Source organism: Neofelis nebulosa, chromosome 12, assembly GCF_028018385.1.
Source record: "Neofelis nebulosa isolate mNeoNeb1 chromosome 12, mNeoNeb1.pri, whole genome shotgun sequence".
In the NCBI taxonomy this organism is placed as follows: Eukaryota; Metazoa; Chordata; class Mammalia; order Carnivora; family Felidae; genus Neofelis; species Neofelis nebulosa.
In genome coordinates, this window is record NC_080793.1 from 2,239,616 (window position 1) to 2,256,781 (window position 17,166).

The following is a 17,166-nucleotide window of genomic DNA, read 5'->3' on the forward strand; positions in this document are numbered from 1 at the left end:
CTCTCCCGGGCGCGCTCTCTACTGAGCATGCTCAGTCGAGGGTCCGCGCGTGGGCGCCGGCTAGGGGCGCACCCCCAGCGCCGTGCCAAGGGAGAGGACGCGGGGAGTCTCCCCTGGGGACACTATGGAGAAGTACCAGGTGCCAAGTTGTTCCCTGGTGGGGAGGCCGGGGCGACGAGAACCCGCCGGTTTGGGGCGAGCCAGGGACCTCAACGACCTCCTGCAACCCCCACCCAGCCCGCTACCGGTTTACCGGTCACAGCCGCTGGAGAGGGGGCTGGTGGCCAAGTCCCCCCGCCCCCCCCCCCCCCGCCAGGGTCTGCCTCCAGCGCGTGGAATGACCCCCTGGGTGCCCTTTGCCTCTCTGGGCCTCAGTTTCCCCTTCTCTAAAATGATGGATGAAATGACTCTCCAGCACCGTTCGTCTGAATACTTGAGGGGAGAGAAGTCCACCGTTTTGCCGGTGGACACAGGACACCCTAAAATGTCCAGAGTTCACAATCAGGAGCCTCCAAACTCCTAATACACGCCGTCGGTAGTCCCGGGGTGGAGGGCCTGGCCCATTTCCAGGGCCCGTGACCATGTGTAAGACTTGAAAAATTCCCAAAACAAAAGGAAAGATGCAAAATTAAAATGAATGAGTGTTTAATTGTTTAATTGACTGCTTCGATACATGATATGCCAACTTTATCAAATGTTAGATTCAGTCTTTGTAAAGATTTCATTAATTTGAAAACAATTTGTAGATAAGATTTTGCTCACTTTGGGAGAACTCCCTTCCTTTGTGTGGGAGGGCTACGGGGGAGTCAGCCCTGTAAAGGAGATGAGTTTCTGGGGGGCAGAGAATTTTAAAGGCAAAGTTACTTTTTGGGGGAGAAAACAGAGACCCCATCTCAGCTACGGGTGTTTTACTGTTTAACCCACCACTTAAGAGAGCCTAAGCTGTGCATCCTTAGACTGGCTTAAGCCACTCGGTAGTACATTGTCCCCCAAATTCCCTAAGCACAATTCAGTCCACCCACACAGGGGCTGGATTGCAGAATCCAAGACCCTGAACTCAGGGTTCCACCTCCTATATCCACTCCTTTCCGTCCTGCCAGGCTTCCTCTATCCCCTGGCAGGTGTAATTCCATCGTCTAGCCTACCCCATAGTCCTTGGCCTCCCTGCACAGATTTCTGACTTGGTGGCCATCTCTGCAGGTTTGCTTCATAACGCAGACCCTGGAGTCAGACCCCAGAGTTCCCGTCCGCTCCAGGCCGTCTAACTTATTAACACTGTAGCCTCAGGCAAGGACCTCGCTCCCTGCGCCTCAGTTTTCTCCGGTATGGACATGGACGTAACAATAGTGCCACTCACCAGGGGGAGGGGGCTGTAAAGTGCTTGGCACAGTGCCAAGCCACCCGTAGCTGTAACTGCACAGCCATTATGGACCAGTGATTTTCTTGTTTGGATGTTCAGTTCGGAGGTGGGTGCTGGAAGCTGGAATAATAGGGGGGCTAGAGAGAGTGAACAAAGCTCTGCCCCAGGGAGGTACTGGCTCTCGGATGCCCACTGCTCCCTGCTGCCGCGTGGAGAAGGGGTTACAGGGTGGTGGAAAGAGCTCCAGAATTGGCCCTCGGAGAGACGGGCTCAGGTTCTGCCTTCTGAGGGCTCCTCAGCCTTCTGGGCATTTCCTTCTCCGCAAAATGTGGTGGAGACGCTTGCTCTGCTAGTCTGCGAGGGGACTGGGGGTCAGAAAAGGCGTCGGAGGTGAGCGCGCTTTGGAAAGTGAGAAGCCATCTGTGTGCGTTTGCTGAAAGCTTCTCTTTCTCTTCCTGCTAGATTTTGCGCCAGCTGAGTCCTGGGGCCTTGGGGATGAACTTGGTGGTGGAGAAAACAGAAAACAAAGTAAAGTACGTGATGAAGCAGGTACGAGGTGACTCCGGTGGCATCCTAGCGCGAGTGGTGTCCCCAAACGTACACTTACCGCCTCCATGTTAGAGAAGGGCTCCCTCCCGATGAGAGCTGTTTCCTCTCTGCCGGCAGTCACCAGTCACGGAGGCAGATCCAGTTGAGAGTAGACGTGGGGGCGGCACGAGGCTCCCCAGGCTTCCCGACACACTTGCCTCTCACCTGCGTGGAGCAGGAGTGCTCATTTTCACTTCAACAACTGCAACCATACCAGCCCCTTATTCAGCATGTGCTTCCAGCCAGTCGCATTCAGTCTCCCCCCAGCCCTGCCAAGCAGGAGCCATGGCCCCGGTCTACAAGGATGGGGAGGCTTGGGGAGGCTGCAGCTGGCCAGCATCAGCTCCCAAGGGGATGCGAATTCAGGCTACCTCAGCAGGGCTATCTTTTTACCAAAGGGGAGCCAGGCCTGGGGTGGAGGAGGGGTGGGCAGGGACTCGCCCGAGGTCACACAGGACATCATCGGGCCCTGGGCCCTTCCGCCACCTCCTCACCGGGGTGGCATGGCAGAGGGTGGGTACGGACCTGCAGGGGGAAAGCCCTTTGTGCATCCGAGCCAGGGCGGTTCAGCTGTCTGCACAGAAGGTGTAGGAGAAGAGGGCCGCGCTGAGAGTTCCGGCCCCGCCCTCGTGGTGCACGGTGACGGCTGGGATGCCGTGGAATTGGGGTTGACCGTGCACGTGGGAGAGCCTCGCTGGCATCAGCTGCTGGGGCCACTTCTGCTGACCAGGCGGGCTGCCTGTGGAGCAGTTCAGCAGCCTCTACCAGAGGAGGCTGGGCCTGGAGTCCTTACCTTCCTCTGGCTCCACTGCAGGCTGGCCGGAGGGCCGCCCCCATTGTCTCTCCGACCACTGGAGCAGGACAGCCGACCGCCTTCTGGGGGATCAAGGGGCGTGGCCCCACCTGCTTGATGGACTGTAACTGCCCCCAACGATCCCTGAGCCCTTCGTGTATGATAAGCGCTTAGCCTGTTCTTGGTCTTTCACTCTGTGTCAACAACGCTGATAAGCAACCTTCTAGTTAACTTTTTTGAGGATCCATGATATCCTTGGGGATCAATTCCTAGGGGTGGGGCATCTAGGGCAAAGGAGGTGACATTTGGAAGGCTTTCAGGGTGTGTTGGCCAAATTCACCGATAAGCATGAGCCCCTGGAACAGGAGGAAGGGAAGGCAGTCTCACTGTGCTGCTCCATCTGGGGTCTTTACGGGATCTGGGAGTAAGCCACCACCTCTGCATTTTCACCTACGATCACCCCAGTTATAAGAGTTTGTCATTTTTTTTTTTTTTTTAATTTTTTTTCAACGTTTTTTATTTATTTTTGGGACAGAGAGAGACAGAGCATGAATGGGGGAGGGGCAGAGAGAGAGGGAGACACAGAATCGGAAACAGGCTCCAGGCTCCGAGCCATCAGCCCAGAGCCTGACGCGGGGCTCGAACTCACAGACCGCGAGATCGTGACCTGGCTGAAGTCGGATGCTTAACCGACTGCGCCACCCAGGCGCCCCTCGTCATTTGTTTTTAAATTTTTTAAATGTTTATTTGAGAAAGAGAGAGTGAGACAGAGTGTGAGCGGGGGAGGGGCCAAGAGAGAGTGGGACACAGAATCTGAAGCAGGCTCGAGACTCCGAGCCGTCGGAGCCTCATGCGGGGCTTGAGCTCACGAACCATGAGATCATGACCCGAGCCGAGGTCAGATGTTTAACTGACTGAGCCACCCAGGCGCCCCTAAGAGTGCGTCATCTGTAAGTCTTACACGCAGAAGCTCTGGGTGAGGATCTGGTATTAGAGGCGGGGATGATCTGCTCCTGCAAAATGCATGCATACTTTGCCACCAAGTATGCGGTAGACTTGAAGTTTCATGCTGCTCCTCCCATCAACCACCCCTTTTCTCCCACATTCCCCCACTGCCCCATGTTCGGTGACAGGGACAATCTTCCCAGTTTGGATAAGGAATGAAGTGGTGAGGTTGATACTTGGCCAACCGGAGGATCCTCTAATGTTGTTTGGAGTTTATATTATTCTATCCTAGGCTTATCCTTGTGACAGGAGTAAAGATGTTCTCATTGCTCAAAGCATTTTTGGATATCCCTGCCTTAGGAACAACTCCAGGCCTCATCTGGTGCCATGTGGTGGGGCGCGAGTGGTAGAAGCCTGGCCCCCGTCCCAGTGAATAATAGTGGTGATGATGATGGTGATGATGGTGACAGTGATGATGGTCATGGTGATGGTAATGGTGGTGTGGCAATGATGATGATGGTGATGATGAGAGTGATGACGGTGACAACGGTGATGGTGGTGATGGTGATGATCATGATCGTGGTGATGATGGTGATGATGATGGTGGGGATGGTGGGGATACTGATGGCGATGGTGGCAGTGGTGATGACGATGATGGTGATGACAGTGACGATGGTGATGGTATTGATGATGATTATGATGGTGATGATGGAGATGATGATGGTGATGGTGGCAGTGGTGATGACAATGACGATGGTGATGATGGTGGTGGTTACAGTCATGGTGGTGGTGGTAGTCATGGCGATGATAGCGATGATTGATGATGGTGATGACTGACAACGGTGATGGTGGTGATGTTGGTGATGGTGATGACGATGACAATGGTGATGGTGTTGATGGTGATGATGTTGGTGATGGTAATGATGGAGATGGTGATGGTGGCAATGGTGATGACAATGACGATGGTGATGACGGTGGTGAGGATGATGGTGATGGTTACAGTCATGGTGATGATGGCAGTGATTGATGATGGTGACGACAGTGACAACGGTGATGGTGGTGATGTTGGTGATGGCGATGATGGTGATGATGGCGATGAAGGTGATGGTGATTATGATGGTGATGATGGTGGCGATGGTGATGGTGATAATATGATCACAGTGATGATGGCGATGATGATACGGTGATGATGATGATGACGGTGATGGTGGTGGCGGTGGTGGTCATGGAGATGGTGATCTTGATGAGAGTGGTGGTGGAGACGGGTTCCTACATGTTTACTGAGTTAGTGTTCTTGTACCCCTACAGGTGGAGTGTATTGATGAGCATCAGGCCAACGAGGCCTTGGAGGAGGTAACTTTCTGGGTGGTTCCCTCCCTAGAAGACCCGATGCAGAACACACAAAGACTGTTCTGTACCTCATTGGAGGCAAGGAGGGTCAGAACCAGTCCTTGCCCAGTGCTGCACAGCCAGAAGCCCCAAGGTCATGAAGAGAGTCTGTGCCCCAAACATTCGTTTCTGAATCCTGGTGCAGACAACCCAGAATATATGTTCTCAGAGAAGATAAAGTTTTTTTTTTTTATGTTTATTTATTTTTGAGAGAGAGGGTGAGAGCAAACTGGGCAGAGGCAGAAAGGGAGACAGAAGATCCAGAGCAGGCTCTCTGCTGACAGCAGAGAGCCCAATGTGGGGCTCGAACTCAGTCACCGTGAGAACATGACCTGAGCCAAAGTCAGACACTTAACCGACTGAGTTCCCCCAGGTGCCCCAAGAAGACAAAGTTTACAAGTTGGCCAGGTCCCAAGACTAATCTACCAATCACCATCTTTTAAAACATTGTCCCTTCGATGATAAAAATACCAGTTACAGTGGAAGATTTGGGAAGTTTGGAATTGCTTGAGAAAGCAAATGTACGTTCTTTTACATTCCTTCAATCTACCAGTCAGAACCCACAATAACATCCTAACTTATAACAATCGCACTAGCAGCCGCATGCGCTTGGATTGCCCAAAGGCTCCGAGCGGTTTTCCTTTGCTTGTCTTCAACTTCAACTTGCATGAAGCAAATGCCTCCCTTCCTGTGTGGTGGTCACCTGTTTGCCATCTTGCCGGAATCACCAGTTCCTGAGCTTTGCCAGCACGCAGCTGTCCAGTCCACAGTGTGAGGGAGGCACAGTGCAGGACCCAGGCCACATCCCGACAAAGTGAGATAGAGACCGTGGGAGACCTCCCGCAGCCCCCACGCCACCACAGCTGTGCCCAACCCCGTCCCCTTCCCCACTCTGCTGGGCCACCTGCGCTGGCAGCCAGCCCTCCACCAGCAGCAGCTGGCCGCCTGCCTCCTGGTGGCTATGGCCGCCATTGCTGTGGCCCAGCCGCGTGGCTTCTTCAAGCACCGTCAGCCGGGAGTGGGCCATTGGAGCCCCAAGTGCGTGCCACCCAGGAGGCAAGGTGGGGGCAAGTGCATCAGTGTCCCGCCTCCCTGTGGCCGCACCACCTTCTCCAGCTGACCCTGACCGTGCTTTTTGCCGTCCACATCAGGCACTTCCCTGGATGAGCTCACTTTGGCCCTCGACACCCCCGTGAGGCAGGTGCCACTGTTACTGCCATTTTCAGATGAGGCTAGAAGCTCAGAAAGGTTGAGGAGCCTCTCCTCGGCCACACGGCACAGCCAGCACCTGCTGGAGAGCCGGGACCCACACTGGGCTGTCTGACTCTGAAGCGCAAGACTGCATACCCTCCTCGTGCGCGCTCCCCAGCCCCGTTCAGAGCCAGAAGCTTGCGTTTTTGTCGGGATAACGTGACACAGAAGCACTAGCTGGGGAGCAGTGTTTCCCGCACATGGCCACCTCCTCTGCTCTCGTCCCGGCAGCTGATGCCGCTGTTGAAGCTCCGGCACGCCCACATCTCCACATACCAGGAGCTGTTCATCATATGGAACAGTCAGGTGGGTCAGAGCCGACACCTTCGGGCTCAGCTGGCGTCCGGTGGCTCCAGGAACAAGCCAGCTGAGCACAGAGCACCCCGATGCCATTTAACCCCTTGAGCAGTGATGGCAGGGACTGTAAATGCAGCGGCCCCTGACTCAGCACTTACCGGGGCCCCGTTGGGGACTCTGTGGGCATCATCTCCTACGAGCCCGCAGGAGTCTCAGTGGAGGAGGGGTAGGTATACGACTTGAGGGAAGAAAGAAAGGCTAAGAGAAACCAGTCCCTCCTGGTTACCTACCTAGTCTGTGGCCCAGCCAGGAGGCCGGGCCTGGAAGGCTTGACTCCAGTGCCCTGTGTGTTCAGCGGCTGAGCTCATCCTGCAGCCAAAGGCTCCGTGAGTCTGCCCTCTGAAGGGGGAACTTTTGACTTTCACGGAAGGAGCAGGCTTTAGGAAGCTGGTCCCTGTTCTCCCCCCTTATTTGGCATCAGTTTGTCCTGTGCCTCTGGACCCTTGACGTTTGCGGCTCCTGAAGTTTACTAATGGCCGTCCCTACAGCCTGGGAGATCTGCAGGTTGGACGTAGTGTCCTCATTTCCCCGGGGCTCAGAGAGGTTAAGGAGCTCTCCGAGACCACACAGCCAGTAGCAGCTGAGTAAGATTCAAATCAGGGTCTTGTAAGTCCCCAAGCCCTGTGTTTCACCCCATAGGCCATGTGACTTCTGGTCTTCACAGGGATCCAGAGTCCTGCAAATCGTCCCAGATGGGTTGAGCTGGGTGGGGCAGGGGCCCTGGAGGTGAAGGGAGGCCACAAGGCTTCCTGGCAGACTCAGACCTCTGCCTTAGTGTCCCTGTCTGGGGGAGGGGCGGGTGGCAACCAAGGTCTTGAGCAGGAGTGGAGGGTCCCCTCATACATGTTCCCCCTCTTCAGCTGGGCCCTGAGGAAAGCCTTAGGGAGAGGCCATCACTGTGTGCACCCCGAATATTTTTGGAGTGCCCTGTAACGCTCTCAAGGAAACACAGAAAAGCCAAGAGGGCATTTCACTGTGGAAGGAAAAGCAGGGGTCCTCTGAGAGCCCTGAGTTGAGGCCCCTGACCTGGTCTGCTGGAGTCCCACCCGGGCCAGGCTCCCCTGACAGAGGAAACGGACGTAAGCTGAGCCCTAAAGACTGAATGGTTACCTGTGAAGAAGGGGTCCCAGGTGCGGGGGGGGTCTGTGTATACAGTGGCCAGAAGGCCTGAGCCACTTTCAGAAAAGTCTGAGGGGTTCATACAGATGGAGCAGGGACGGAGGGGGACGAGAGGATAGATGAGGCCAGAGGTGTGAGCAGGGGCTGTTTGCGGGGGGCTCATATCCCACTGCAGGCAGTGATAGCCCTGTGGAGGGAGGCCCTCACAGAGGTAACCTCGCAGAGACGCCCAGGCCTGGGCTTGTGGGGGCTGGGACTGTGACATCTGGCTGAGGCCTCATGTCCCCAGCAGATCTCCTCTCTGTTCCTCTGCCTGGTGATGGAGTACAACCATGGAAGCTTCCAGAAGGTCATTGAGAAGAAGAGGGAGACAAAGACAATCATTGACTCCGAGGTGAGACAGACTCTCTAGAACACCAGGCCTGGGGGCCACCTGGACCTCAATCAGGGGCAGAAGGGAGGGCGGACATGCCTTATCTTTTCTCACATCTATGCCTAGAGGTATTTTCACGCTGTGACATGCACAGGCCTTCAGTGCACAGCTTGGTGCACCGTACCAGGCATACGCTCACGTAACCTCCCCCACTTGGAGATGCAGAACACTCCTGGAGCTCCAGAAGTCCCTGTCCATGCCCATGGTTGGAATTCTCCACCCAGACATTCTTCTGCCTGCCCTGGGGTTCACATTAATGGGCTCATACAGTGTGTCACCGTTTGTGTCTGGTTTCTTATGCGAATGTATCATGAAATTGTCCGTGTCGTGGCTAGGTGCCGCCCCATTGTGGGGCCACGTCTGTCTGCACGTGGCCCCGCTCTGTGAGCACGTGGCTTGTTCCCAGTTTCGGACTATTATGAATCAGGTTGCCATGAACCATGCTGGATGTGCCTTCTGGTCAACCTAAGTGCTCACCTTTCCTGGAGGAATCCCTGTTGGACCGCAGAGCGGGTGTGTGTGTGAGTAGCTTCCGTACATGTTCCAGTGTCCAGCACAGTTTGGGTGACTCGGGGTTACTCCCAGCACAAGCTGTGAGCATTCCGGCTCCTGCTTCCTGGCCAACACGGCATTCTGTGCCATTTTAATTAAAAATCACATTTAATTTGAGATAAGCTCGGTAATCGTGGTGAGTGCTTTTTAGTCGTTTGGATGTTGTGCCTGTTCGAGTCTTTTGTCCATTTAAACGTTGGGGTTGTTTGTCTTTTCATGTTGGTGTGTAGGTGTTCTTTACATATCACGGATGCGGGCATCCAGAGTCTTCTCCCAGACTGTGGCTTCCTGATTTGCTTTCTTAACCTTGTCTTTTGATGAACAGAACTCCTTAATTGTAATGAAGTCAGGTTCTCTGTCCTTCTTTTATGGTTAGCGCCTTTGAGCCTATCTGAGAGCCTGTCCTGCCCCAGGGTCATGAGGATATTTTCCTGTTGCCTTTTAAGCGAGGTCATTTTTGCTTAGGTCATTTTTGCTTTCACATTGCCGATGATGCACCCCAAGTGAATTCTGCCTGCTTTTGCTGTGAGCGCCCCTCTGCTCAGGGGGCCTGTGGGCACCATGTCACCACTGAGGGGTTCTGAGGGGCACGCAGCTCCTCTCCCAACGTGGGCCTCAGGGTCGGTTCTGGAGTAGGTTTCAAACTTTCTGTTAGTGGTGGAACCCTTTCAAGCACAAAATGTTCTCAGAAACGCAGCAAGGAAGGCAAAGCCATTCTAATCAGGGGGCATGGCAGGGTTGGTGGAGGGTAGAGTGGAAGCCCGGGGTCTTGTACGCTCAGCTCCTCTCTGACACCCCTGGGTAGAGTCCGGGGTTCCTAGGAACACGGTTTGAAAATCACTGCCCTGGACACTAGATGGATCTTGTTTCTGACATAAAGTATTTCTAGAATGTTCTTTGTCAGAGCACTTTTCATTCCAATGGCATGGAGAGGCAAACCTCAAGTAGGCAATAGAGATTTCAATATCTTTGATCCCCACAAGGCCCCTGGGCCACAAGGGGTGGAGCACAGGGCTGGGGTCAGGGCACCCGGGGACTCTGAGATGGAGGCAGGGGCGGGTGGTCTGGAAACTGGGGCGTTGCCCTGGCTGACGTGCTGTCACTGTCTGGATGGCTGCACACACTTCAGCCTCAAAGGCACATGAAGCAGAAGCCTCTTGCGTTGGCTCTGAGCTTTTGTGGGGCTTTGGGCCTGTCTAAGCAAGGAGAGGGGCGCCTGGGGGACTCAGGCGGTTAAGCGTCCGACTTCAGCTCAGGTCATGACCTCATGGTTTGTGAGTTCAAGCCCCGGTCGGGCTCTGTGCTGACAGTTCAGAGCCTGGAGCCTGCTTCGGATTCTGTGTCTCTTTCTCTCTCTGACCCTCCCCTGTTCACGCTCTGTCTCTCTCTGTCTCAAAAATAAATAAACATTAAAAAAATTAGGGGCGCCTAGGTGGCTCAGTCGGTTGGGCATCCGACTTCGGCTCAGGTCATGACCTCGCGGTCCGTGAGTTCGAGCCCCGCATCGGGCTCTGGGCTGACAGCTCAGAGCCTGGAGCCTGTTTCGGATTCTGTGTCTCCCTCTCTCTCTGCCCCTCCCCCACCAGCACACACGCATTCTCCACCCCCCCTTTCTCAAAAATAAATAAAAACATTTAAAAATTAAAAAAAAAAAAAGAGAATACACCATGATCCCACCGGCTGTTCTGCGTGGTGGCTGACCTGCCTAAGCCGGCTGCTGGGAGACCCCTCCAATCCTGGCGTCTCTCATTTTCCCCCCAGTGGATGCAGAACATGCTGGGCCAGGTGTTGGACGCTCTGGAATACCTGCACCACTTAGACATCATCCACAGGTGACCGGGGCGGCCAGGCTGCTTCAGGAGCAAAGGCACTGAGTCCCCTTAGATGTCAGTACCCAGGGGCAGGGGCAGGGGCAGGGCAGAGAGGTGTGGCCGGGGTCAGCGCAGCCAGGATAAGAGCGGGCACCTTTCCAGAGCAGCTCCCAGGCGTAAAGAGAAGGCCACCCCCTCCACGTCACCTGCAGTGATTCACCCAGCTTCATGAAGCGTAACCTGACCGGGGCAGGTTGGTTCTAAAGTGCAGGGAGAGCAGCCAGATAACAGCATTCGGAGGAAAGAGATTAGGCTGCGCGCCGTGGCCTCTGGCCGGCTGGCGGGGCTGCTGCCGTCCCCGGGGCTGAGCTTGAGATCGCCACCAGCACGGCTTCGCTCACCCTGTGGCATCCATGGTCCGAAGGGGCTGGGAATGGCTTCAGACGGAATCAGTGTCGGGTTTAAAGGAAGAGAGAAGAAACGCGTGGACCATGTGGACGAAGAGAAGGCTCACGATTTAGTGTTGATGTCACTGGACCTCAACAAATGGTCAAAAGCCAAATCCCTAAGTAGATGCATAGATAGCGAGGGTCTGGAGGGAGGTGAGCAAGATGTCAGTGGAGAAACGGCAGACGGTCAGGTGTTTTCCTCCTTGTGGCTGGCTGGTGGTTTTCCCATTTAGAAGAACGGAGTAGACTTTATTTCTGTAGGAAGCAGTATTTAAAAAGCAGGCTGCAAGGGGGGCATTTCCGGAGAGTGGAGCAGGACTGGGTGGGGCAGGGAGCAGGGAGGGAGGTTCAAGGTGCTGGCCCCTGCCCCGGGAGGGTCACCCGTGGCGGCCGGTGGTGGGGGTGGGTGGAGAGTCCTGCCTCTTCGTTTCAGGAATCTCAAGCCCTCCAACATAGTCCTCAGCAGCAGCAACCACTGCAAATTACAGGACCTGAGCTCCAACGCGCTGATGATGGACAGAGCCAAGTGGAACATCCGCGCGGAGGAAGGTGGCCCGGGGTCGTCCCAGGCTGCGTCCCAGGCTGGGGGAGGGGCCACGCTGCCAGTGGGGTCGTTCCCAGAGCCCAGAGGGCGGGGCCCCCTGGTAGAACGGGTCAAACCTCTCCTTGTTCAGAAGGTCCCCACAGACCCCCATGGGCTTTTGTGGGCTCCAAAGAGACTCCCTTGCCTGGGTTGTGACTGGGCAGGGGTATACCACCGTGGCAGGGGAGGGGGCGCACGCAGGGTCCAAAAGACACCCAGGAAATGTTAGCCTTCGTGGAAGCAGAAGAATGGCCTCAGGAGATGGAGGGCTGGTGGGTGCCAGGCACCGGTGAGGGCTGGGTTACTTTACTGAGCCCTAAAACTAGCCGAGGAGATGGCAGACATGGGGAGTAAGGGGAGATGCCTTCTCCTTCCTTTGGAAGGACAGTGGGGCAAAGGGAGCTGGGCTTCAAGCCCATGCCAGCTGTCAGGGACAGAGAGAGTAACTGTAGTTGAGGATTTCAGAGTCCTGGTTGCCTAGAGGACAAATGGACGGACGGACAGGAGGATAGATGGGCGGAGGCATGGACGTGTGGGCGGATGGGTGAGTGGGTGGGTCTACTGGAAAGGTAGGAGGGTCCTTGGAGTTCACCCCTTTACCGTTCCATTGGGGAATGGAGGCCCGGAGAGGGAGGGGCTGCCTGAGGTCTATCGGGGACTAACGGACTGGTGACCCCGCTCTTTTGGCTGCTTGTCTGGGGTTCAGGTTTTAGAACCTAGGGCGGGGAAACTGGAATGTTGCCTCTGGGTTCTGACCTCTAGAGGGGCAAGATGGCCAGAGAGCCTTGTTGGCTCACGGCTCTTGGGCCACCTCTGCAGCCATATTGGGTGCAGAGACGCGCGTGTGTGCACACACGGGCCAGCCTGGCTGGGCACCTGCCTCGCTGTCTGAGACCAGGGCCGGGATGTTGCTGACCAGGGCCCTCTTCCTTTCCCTCCAAAGAGAGCACCTCTTTGGTGAAAGTGAGTCTCCCCTCACTTTCCCAGGGAGACAGGACATCCACATCTGACACCTTCTCCTGCCGACAGACCCTTGTCAGAAGTCCTGGATGGCGCCCGAGGCCCTCCGCTTCTCCTTCAGCCAGAGATCTGACGTCTGGTCCCTGGGCTGCATCATCCTGGACATGGCCAGCTGCTCCTTCACAGACGTGAGCTGCCTTCTGCCTCCCTCTCCCTGCCACACCCCCCGTCCCCGGAAGGCCGGCCCTGCCCACCTTGCTCAAAAGGGGCTCACTCTTCCCACCTGCATCCTCCTGCCTTGCTCCGAGCCTCCAAGGGGCCGTGAGGAACCCCCCGTCCCAGCTGCTGGGGGACCCTCGCACTCAACATTGGGCCTGCGGGGCCCCGGCGTGGTGAGGAGGGCAACGACCATGACAGGCAGACCGCCCCACGCTAACCCTCACAGCGGGCTCCCCGCGTACTCGCTGCCTCCTGTGGATGAGAAGGCCCCGTTCAGGTGCACCAGCCGGCCCGCGGTGGAATGCAGGTGCCACAGGAAAGTGACCGAGGCTGGCCTGAACACACAGGGGCTGCCTGTCACCCGGGGCCCCGAGGTAGCCGTGCAGGCTCACTTCCCCAGCCTTCCCACCTCTGGCCCCCTCAGGGTGGCCCTGGGACAGGCCAGCCAGTCCTCTGCCGGGGCCGGGCCCAGCTGGGGCGCCGTTGACGCAGCGCGGGAAGCAGCGGTGTTTGTCTGTGTCCCCTCAGAAAACAGAAGCCATGCTTCTGAGAAAGTCCCTCCGGACCCTCCCGAATGGCCTCAGGGGCGTCCTGGAGACCCTGGAGGAGAAGAAGATCCCCAACGCGGAAACTTTCGGTTCCCTTTTGCCTTTGATGCTGCAGATCAACCCTTCGGAGCGAATAACAATCAGGTGAGCTGGGGGCTGGGGCCGTGTTTTAATCTTCCCGTGGATCTCTCACGGTCTCTCCCCGCAACGGCGTTTTAACGCTTGCAAACACGCAGTCCCATCCGCGGACCACTGGCTTTTCCCGTGTGGCCGTCCCAAACCGCGGTAACCGGTGACCTCGCAGCCGACAGAGCCGGCTCCTCTGTCAGGTGCCGAGGCCCTGAGGACCAGGAGCGGTCTTCGTTGCCATTTACATTCAAATAAGAAGGAAAACAGGAATATACAACAACGAGCCCAGCCTGGGTCCTACTCGCCATTATACCGACACAATAGTAACATCTGATCTTTCAATACGTTTTCTGGAGGAAGGAGCCCCCGCGGGTGAATTTCCTGGGGCCCAGCACCGTCCTCCCTTGCCCTGGGAGCAAGCCCGGGGCCCCTCCAGGAGGTGGAGTGGCTGGGGCGCCAGCCGGGCACGCTTGCAACGTCGGGAGAGGTGCCGCCGAACGGGGTCCCCAACGGGAAGGTGGGGTTCCGGCGTCTGTGCGCCCGCCTGCCAGCCACCCAGAGCCCCCCCCCGAGAGCCCCCAGGTGAGCCCAGCCAGCTGCCTCCACTCCTCTCCAGGGAAGTGATACACATCACCTTCGTGGGCGGCAACTTCAGGTCCTCCAGCATCGCTCTGTCACCGCGCTGGCAGCTGATGCCTGACTCTGTCACCGACCTGCTGCTAGGGGGCAACATGGCCAGCATCATAGGTGATGGCGGGGACCGGATGGGGAGGGCCCTGGCACTGCTCTCTTACCTCCCCTGAGGCCCAGTCCCCTGGTCTGCTCCCGACATGTGGCCGGTGGCTGGGAAGGTTTCGGGGCACTCCCCTCCACCCAGCCCCTCGTGTCCCCTCCCCCACCCCCGCCACCTCTAAGCGTCCATCCTCGTGCCTGGCCCCCACCTGCTTCCCTTCCCTTCCTGTTCCGCGGTCCTCAACATAGCCGAACAGCCCCCTCATTCTTACAGCCCCCAGAACTGCCTGCTTTTTGCTTCCACGCCCTGGCACACGGTGGCCCCGATGCCCGTCATGGTGCCGGACACTGCCAGACTGGCAGGCGCATCCCTGTGGGGGCTCCGTGCAGTGTGACGCACACTGGCCTCCGTCGGGGGTGCCACCAGTCACCTGGTGCCCGTGCACAGACAGCACCGTATCTCCACCAAGTGCCCCTGGCCGGGGGCGCCCCGCGGCTCCCCACAGTACCCCTGAGGTCTTGGGTGAACGATGAGGTCTACAGGTCACCCTCAGTTTCCACTCGAGCTCCACCTTCCCAGCCCTCCTCCCCATCTGTGGCTCCCTGCGCTGGCTGCTGTGACAAGGGACCCCCTCCCCCATCTGCCGCTTCTGCCCTCACTTCTGGGGAAGGGGTGCTCACGAGGCCCTAGCTTCTGTTTCCCTGAGTCTCACGGTCCTGGGCTTTGGAGGCAGGTCCCTAGGTCCGGTTGAAGCTGCGTGGCCTTGAGCGAGCCACCCCCTCTGAGCCCATTCCCTCATCTAGAGCGAGGGGAGCTGCAGGGCCCATCTGTCGGCCTCTACGAGGTGCCCTGTGCCCAGACACGGGTGCAGGAGGGGCTCTGAGTCAGCCAGGGGATAGGGAAGGGCTCTACAATGGGCACACCTGGAGACTGCTGCTCCTTTTGGGGGCTGGGGGCGTTTGTCATGAATCAAAGGCAAAGACCCCTGCGGGGAGGCTCAGAGGCAGAGTGGGAAGAGCCCTGGGCTCGGGGCAGAGCCCTGGCCATGTTGAGCCTCGAGTGAGACTCTAAGACAGGCTGGGGTCTGCCTCTGGACAGGCTGCTCGGCCTGAGAAGTGGGGATAAGGGCGCCCCCTCATGCCCTATCATATGTATCCGTGAGCAGCGGGGTGCCCACAGATGGACCCCTCGTGCCCCGGGCCCTCGGAAGGGTCCCCGAGCCAGCCGGGCTCCTCCCCATGCCGTCCTGTCTCCTGCAGAGGTCATGCACAACTTCTCCAGCAGACCCGAAGTCCAGCTCAAAGCCCTGAAGAGGCTCCTGAAGATGCCCAAAGAGCAGCTAGGTAGAGCCCCCGCCCCCCTTCCCCAGCTTCCCCGGGGCTCACCCTGTGGCACAGGCCTTTGGGGGAGCGGTGATCCCTCCCAGAGGCTCTCCTAGAGGGGCTCTCCTACACCTTTGAGGCTCATGTTGCCACCTCCTTGGAACGGGCAGCCTGGAATTCTTGGCGGGTGAGCGCCTTCTACCCAGCAGAAAGCGGGAATGGGATGGTTCGGTGTGCAGCTGGTGGCAGCCTGCCGTCACGCGCTTTTCGTGGATTCTTAATGTGACATCCCATCTCTTCCACCACTGCTACTGACGGGCATCTGACCTGTTCCTAATTGTCCAGTATCATAAGCAAACCCACAGTGGACGCCCTGGAGCATACGCCTGTGCGCACCTGTGTGAGCGTTTCTGTAGATGAGTTCCTAGATGTCTGGGGTGTGAAGACTTCACAGATACTGCAGACTGTCCTCCACAGAGACCCCAACTTACCCACCTATCAAGGACAGCATTTCTTCCCCACACTCTCCATCAATAAGTGTTCGTAATCCTTTAAATTTTGTCAAAACGTGGTTTCATAAAATCTCTCCATTCAACTTGTCTCACGAGAGTGAATATTATATTCACTCACCTGTCCAGGCACCCACCAGCCCTCCATCCATTCCCCCATCTAACTACCCATCTACCCATCCATCCATCCACCCATCCATCTATTCATTTATTTATCCATCTGTCTACCTATCCACCTCCCCCACCTAAGTACCTATCTACCCACCCACCCTCCCCACACACCCATCCTTCATCCACCCACCACCGCCACCTAACTGTCCATCCATCCATCCACCCCCCATCTAACCATCCTTCCGTGCATCCATCCATCCATCCACCCATCTGTCTATCTATCCATCTGTCCACCTATCCATCAGCCCTCCATCCACCCTCCCATCTAACTGTCCATCTACCCATCCACCCATCTGCCGACCCACCCACACACCCATCCATCCACTCACCATCTAACTGTCCGTCCATCCGTCCATCCATCCATCCATCCACCCATCCATCAGCCCTCCATCCACCACCCCATCTTAACTGTGCGTCCATCCGTCTATCCACCCCCCATCTAACCATCCATCTATCCATCTGTCCGTCCATCCATCCAACCATTCACTCACACACCCATCCATCCACCCCTCATCTATCCATCCATCCATCCACCCATCCATCAGCCCTCCACGCCCCCCCCCCATCTATCTAACCATCCATCAACCGTCTGTTTATCCATCCATCCATCCATCCGTCCATCTGTCCATCTACCCATCCATCAACCATCTGTCCATCTGTCCTTGCACAAAGGTCCGTTCGGTGGCTGGGGCATCAGAGATTGCAGAGGCCCAGTCCCAGCCCTCTAAGGCAGCAGCAGAGACTTCACACTGGCCACTTGCCTTTCCCTCTTCCTCATTCCTCCCCTTGACTCCTTCTGGAGCTAGGCTGTGGCCAGAGTAGAGTCCATAGGAAGGGAGATTTTATCTTCCCGGAGGAGCTGAGGGAGGCTTCCCCGGAGCCACACCTGCCCCAGCCAGCCTCATTCGGAGGCGGGCTAGCTGTACTCGGCCTCCTGGGCGCCAG

The 17,166-nt window shown here is 56.9% G+C and overlaps 1 protein-coding gene across 2 annotated transcripts in view; it reads left to right on the forward strand.

Annotated features, from left to right (window-relative positions):
• The window catches only part of STKLD1 (serine/threonine kinase like domain containing 1), a 22,842-nt gene continuing 5,676 nt past the window's right edge, over positions 1-17,166 (forward strand). Inside the window, exons 1-12 of one of the 2 annotated variants that reach the window (XM_058693587.1) lie at positions 3-139; positions 1,201-1,323; positions 1,823-1,909; positions 4,995-5,039; positions 6,558-6,632; positions 8,095-8,196; positions 10,549-10,619; positions 11,481-11,596; positions 12,660-12,778; positions 13,338-13,501; positions 14,103-14,233; positions 15,479-15,562. In XM_058693587.1, the coding sequence (XP_058549570.1) occupies positions 1,856-1,909; positions 4,995-5,039; positions 6,558-6,632; positions 8,095-8,196; positions 10,549-10,619; positions 11,481-11,596; positions 12,660-12,778; positions 13,338-13,501; positions 14,103-14,233; positions 15,479-15,562 (961 nt within the window). In that variant the 5' untranslated portion in view covers positions 3-139; positions 1,201-1,323; positions 1,823-1,855. Of the gene's footprint in view, positions 140-1,200; positions 1,324-1,822; positions 1,910-4,994; positions 5,040-6,557; positions 6,633-8,094; positions 8,197-10,548; positions 10,620-11,480; positions 11,597-12,659; positions 12,779-13,337; positions 13,502-14,102; positions 14,234-15,478; positions 15,563-17,166 lie in introns of both variants that reach the window. The other variant, XM_058693586.1, reaches the window with a different exon arrangement.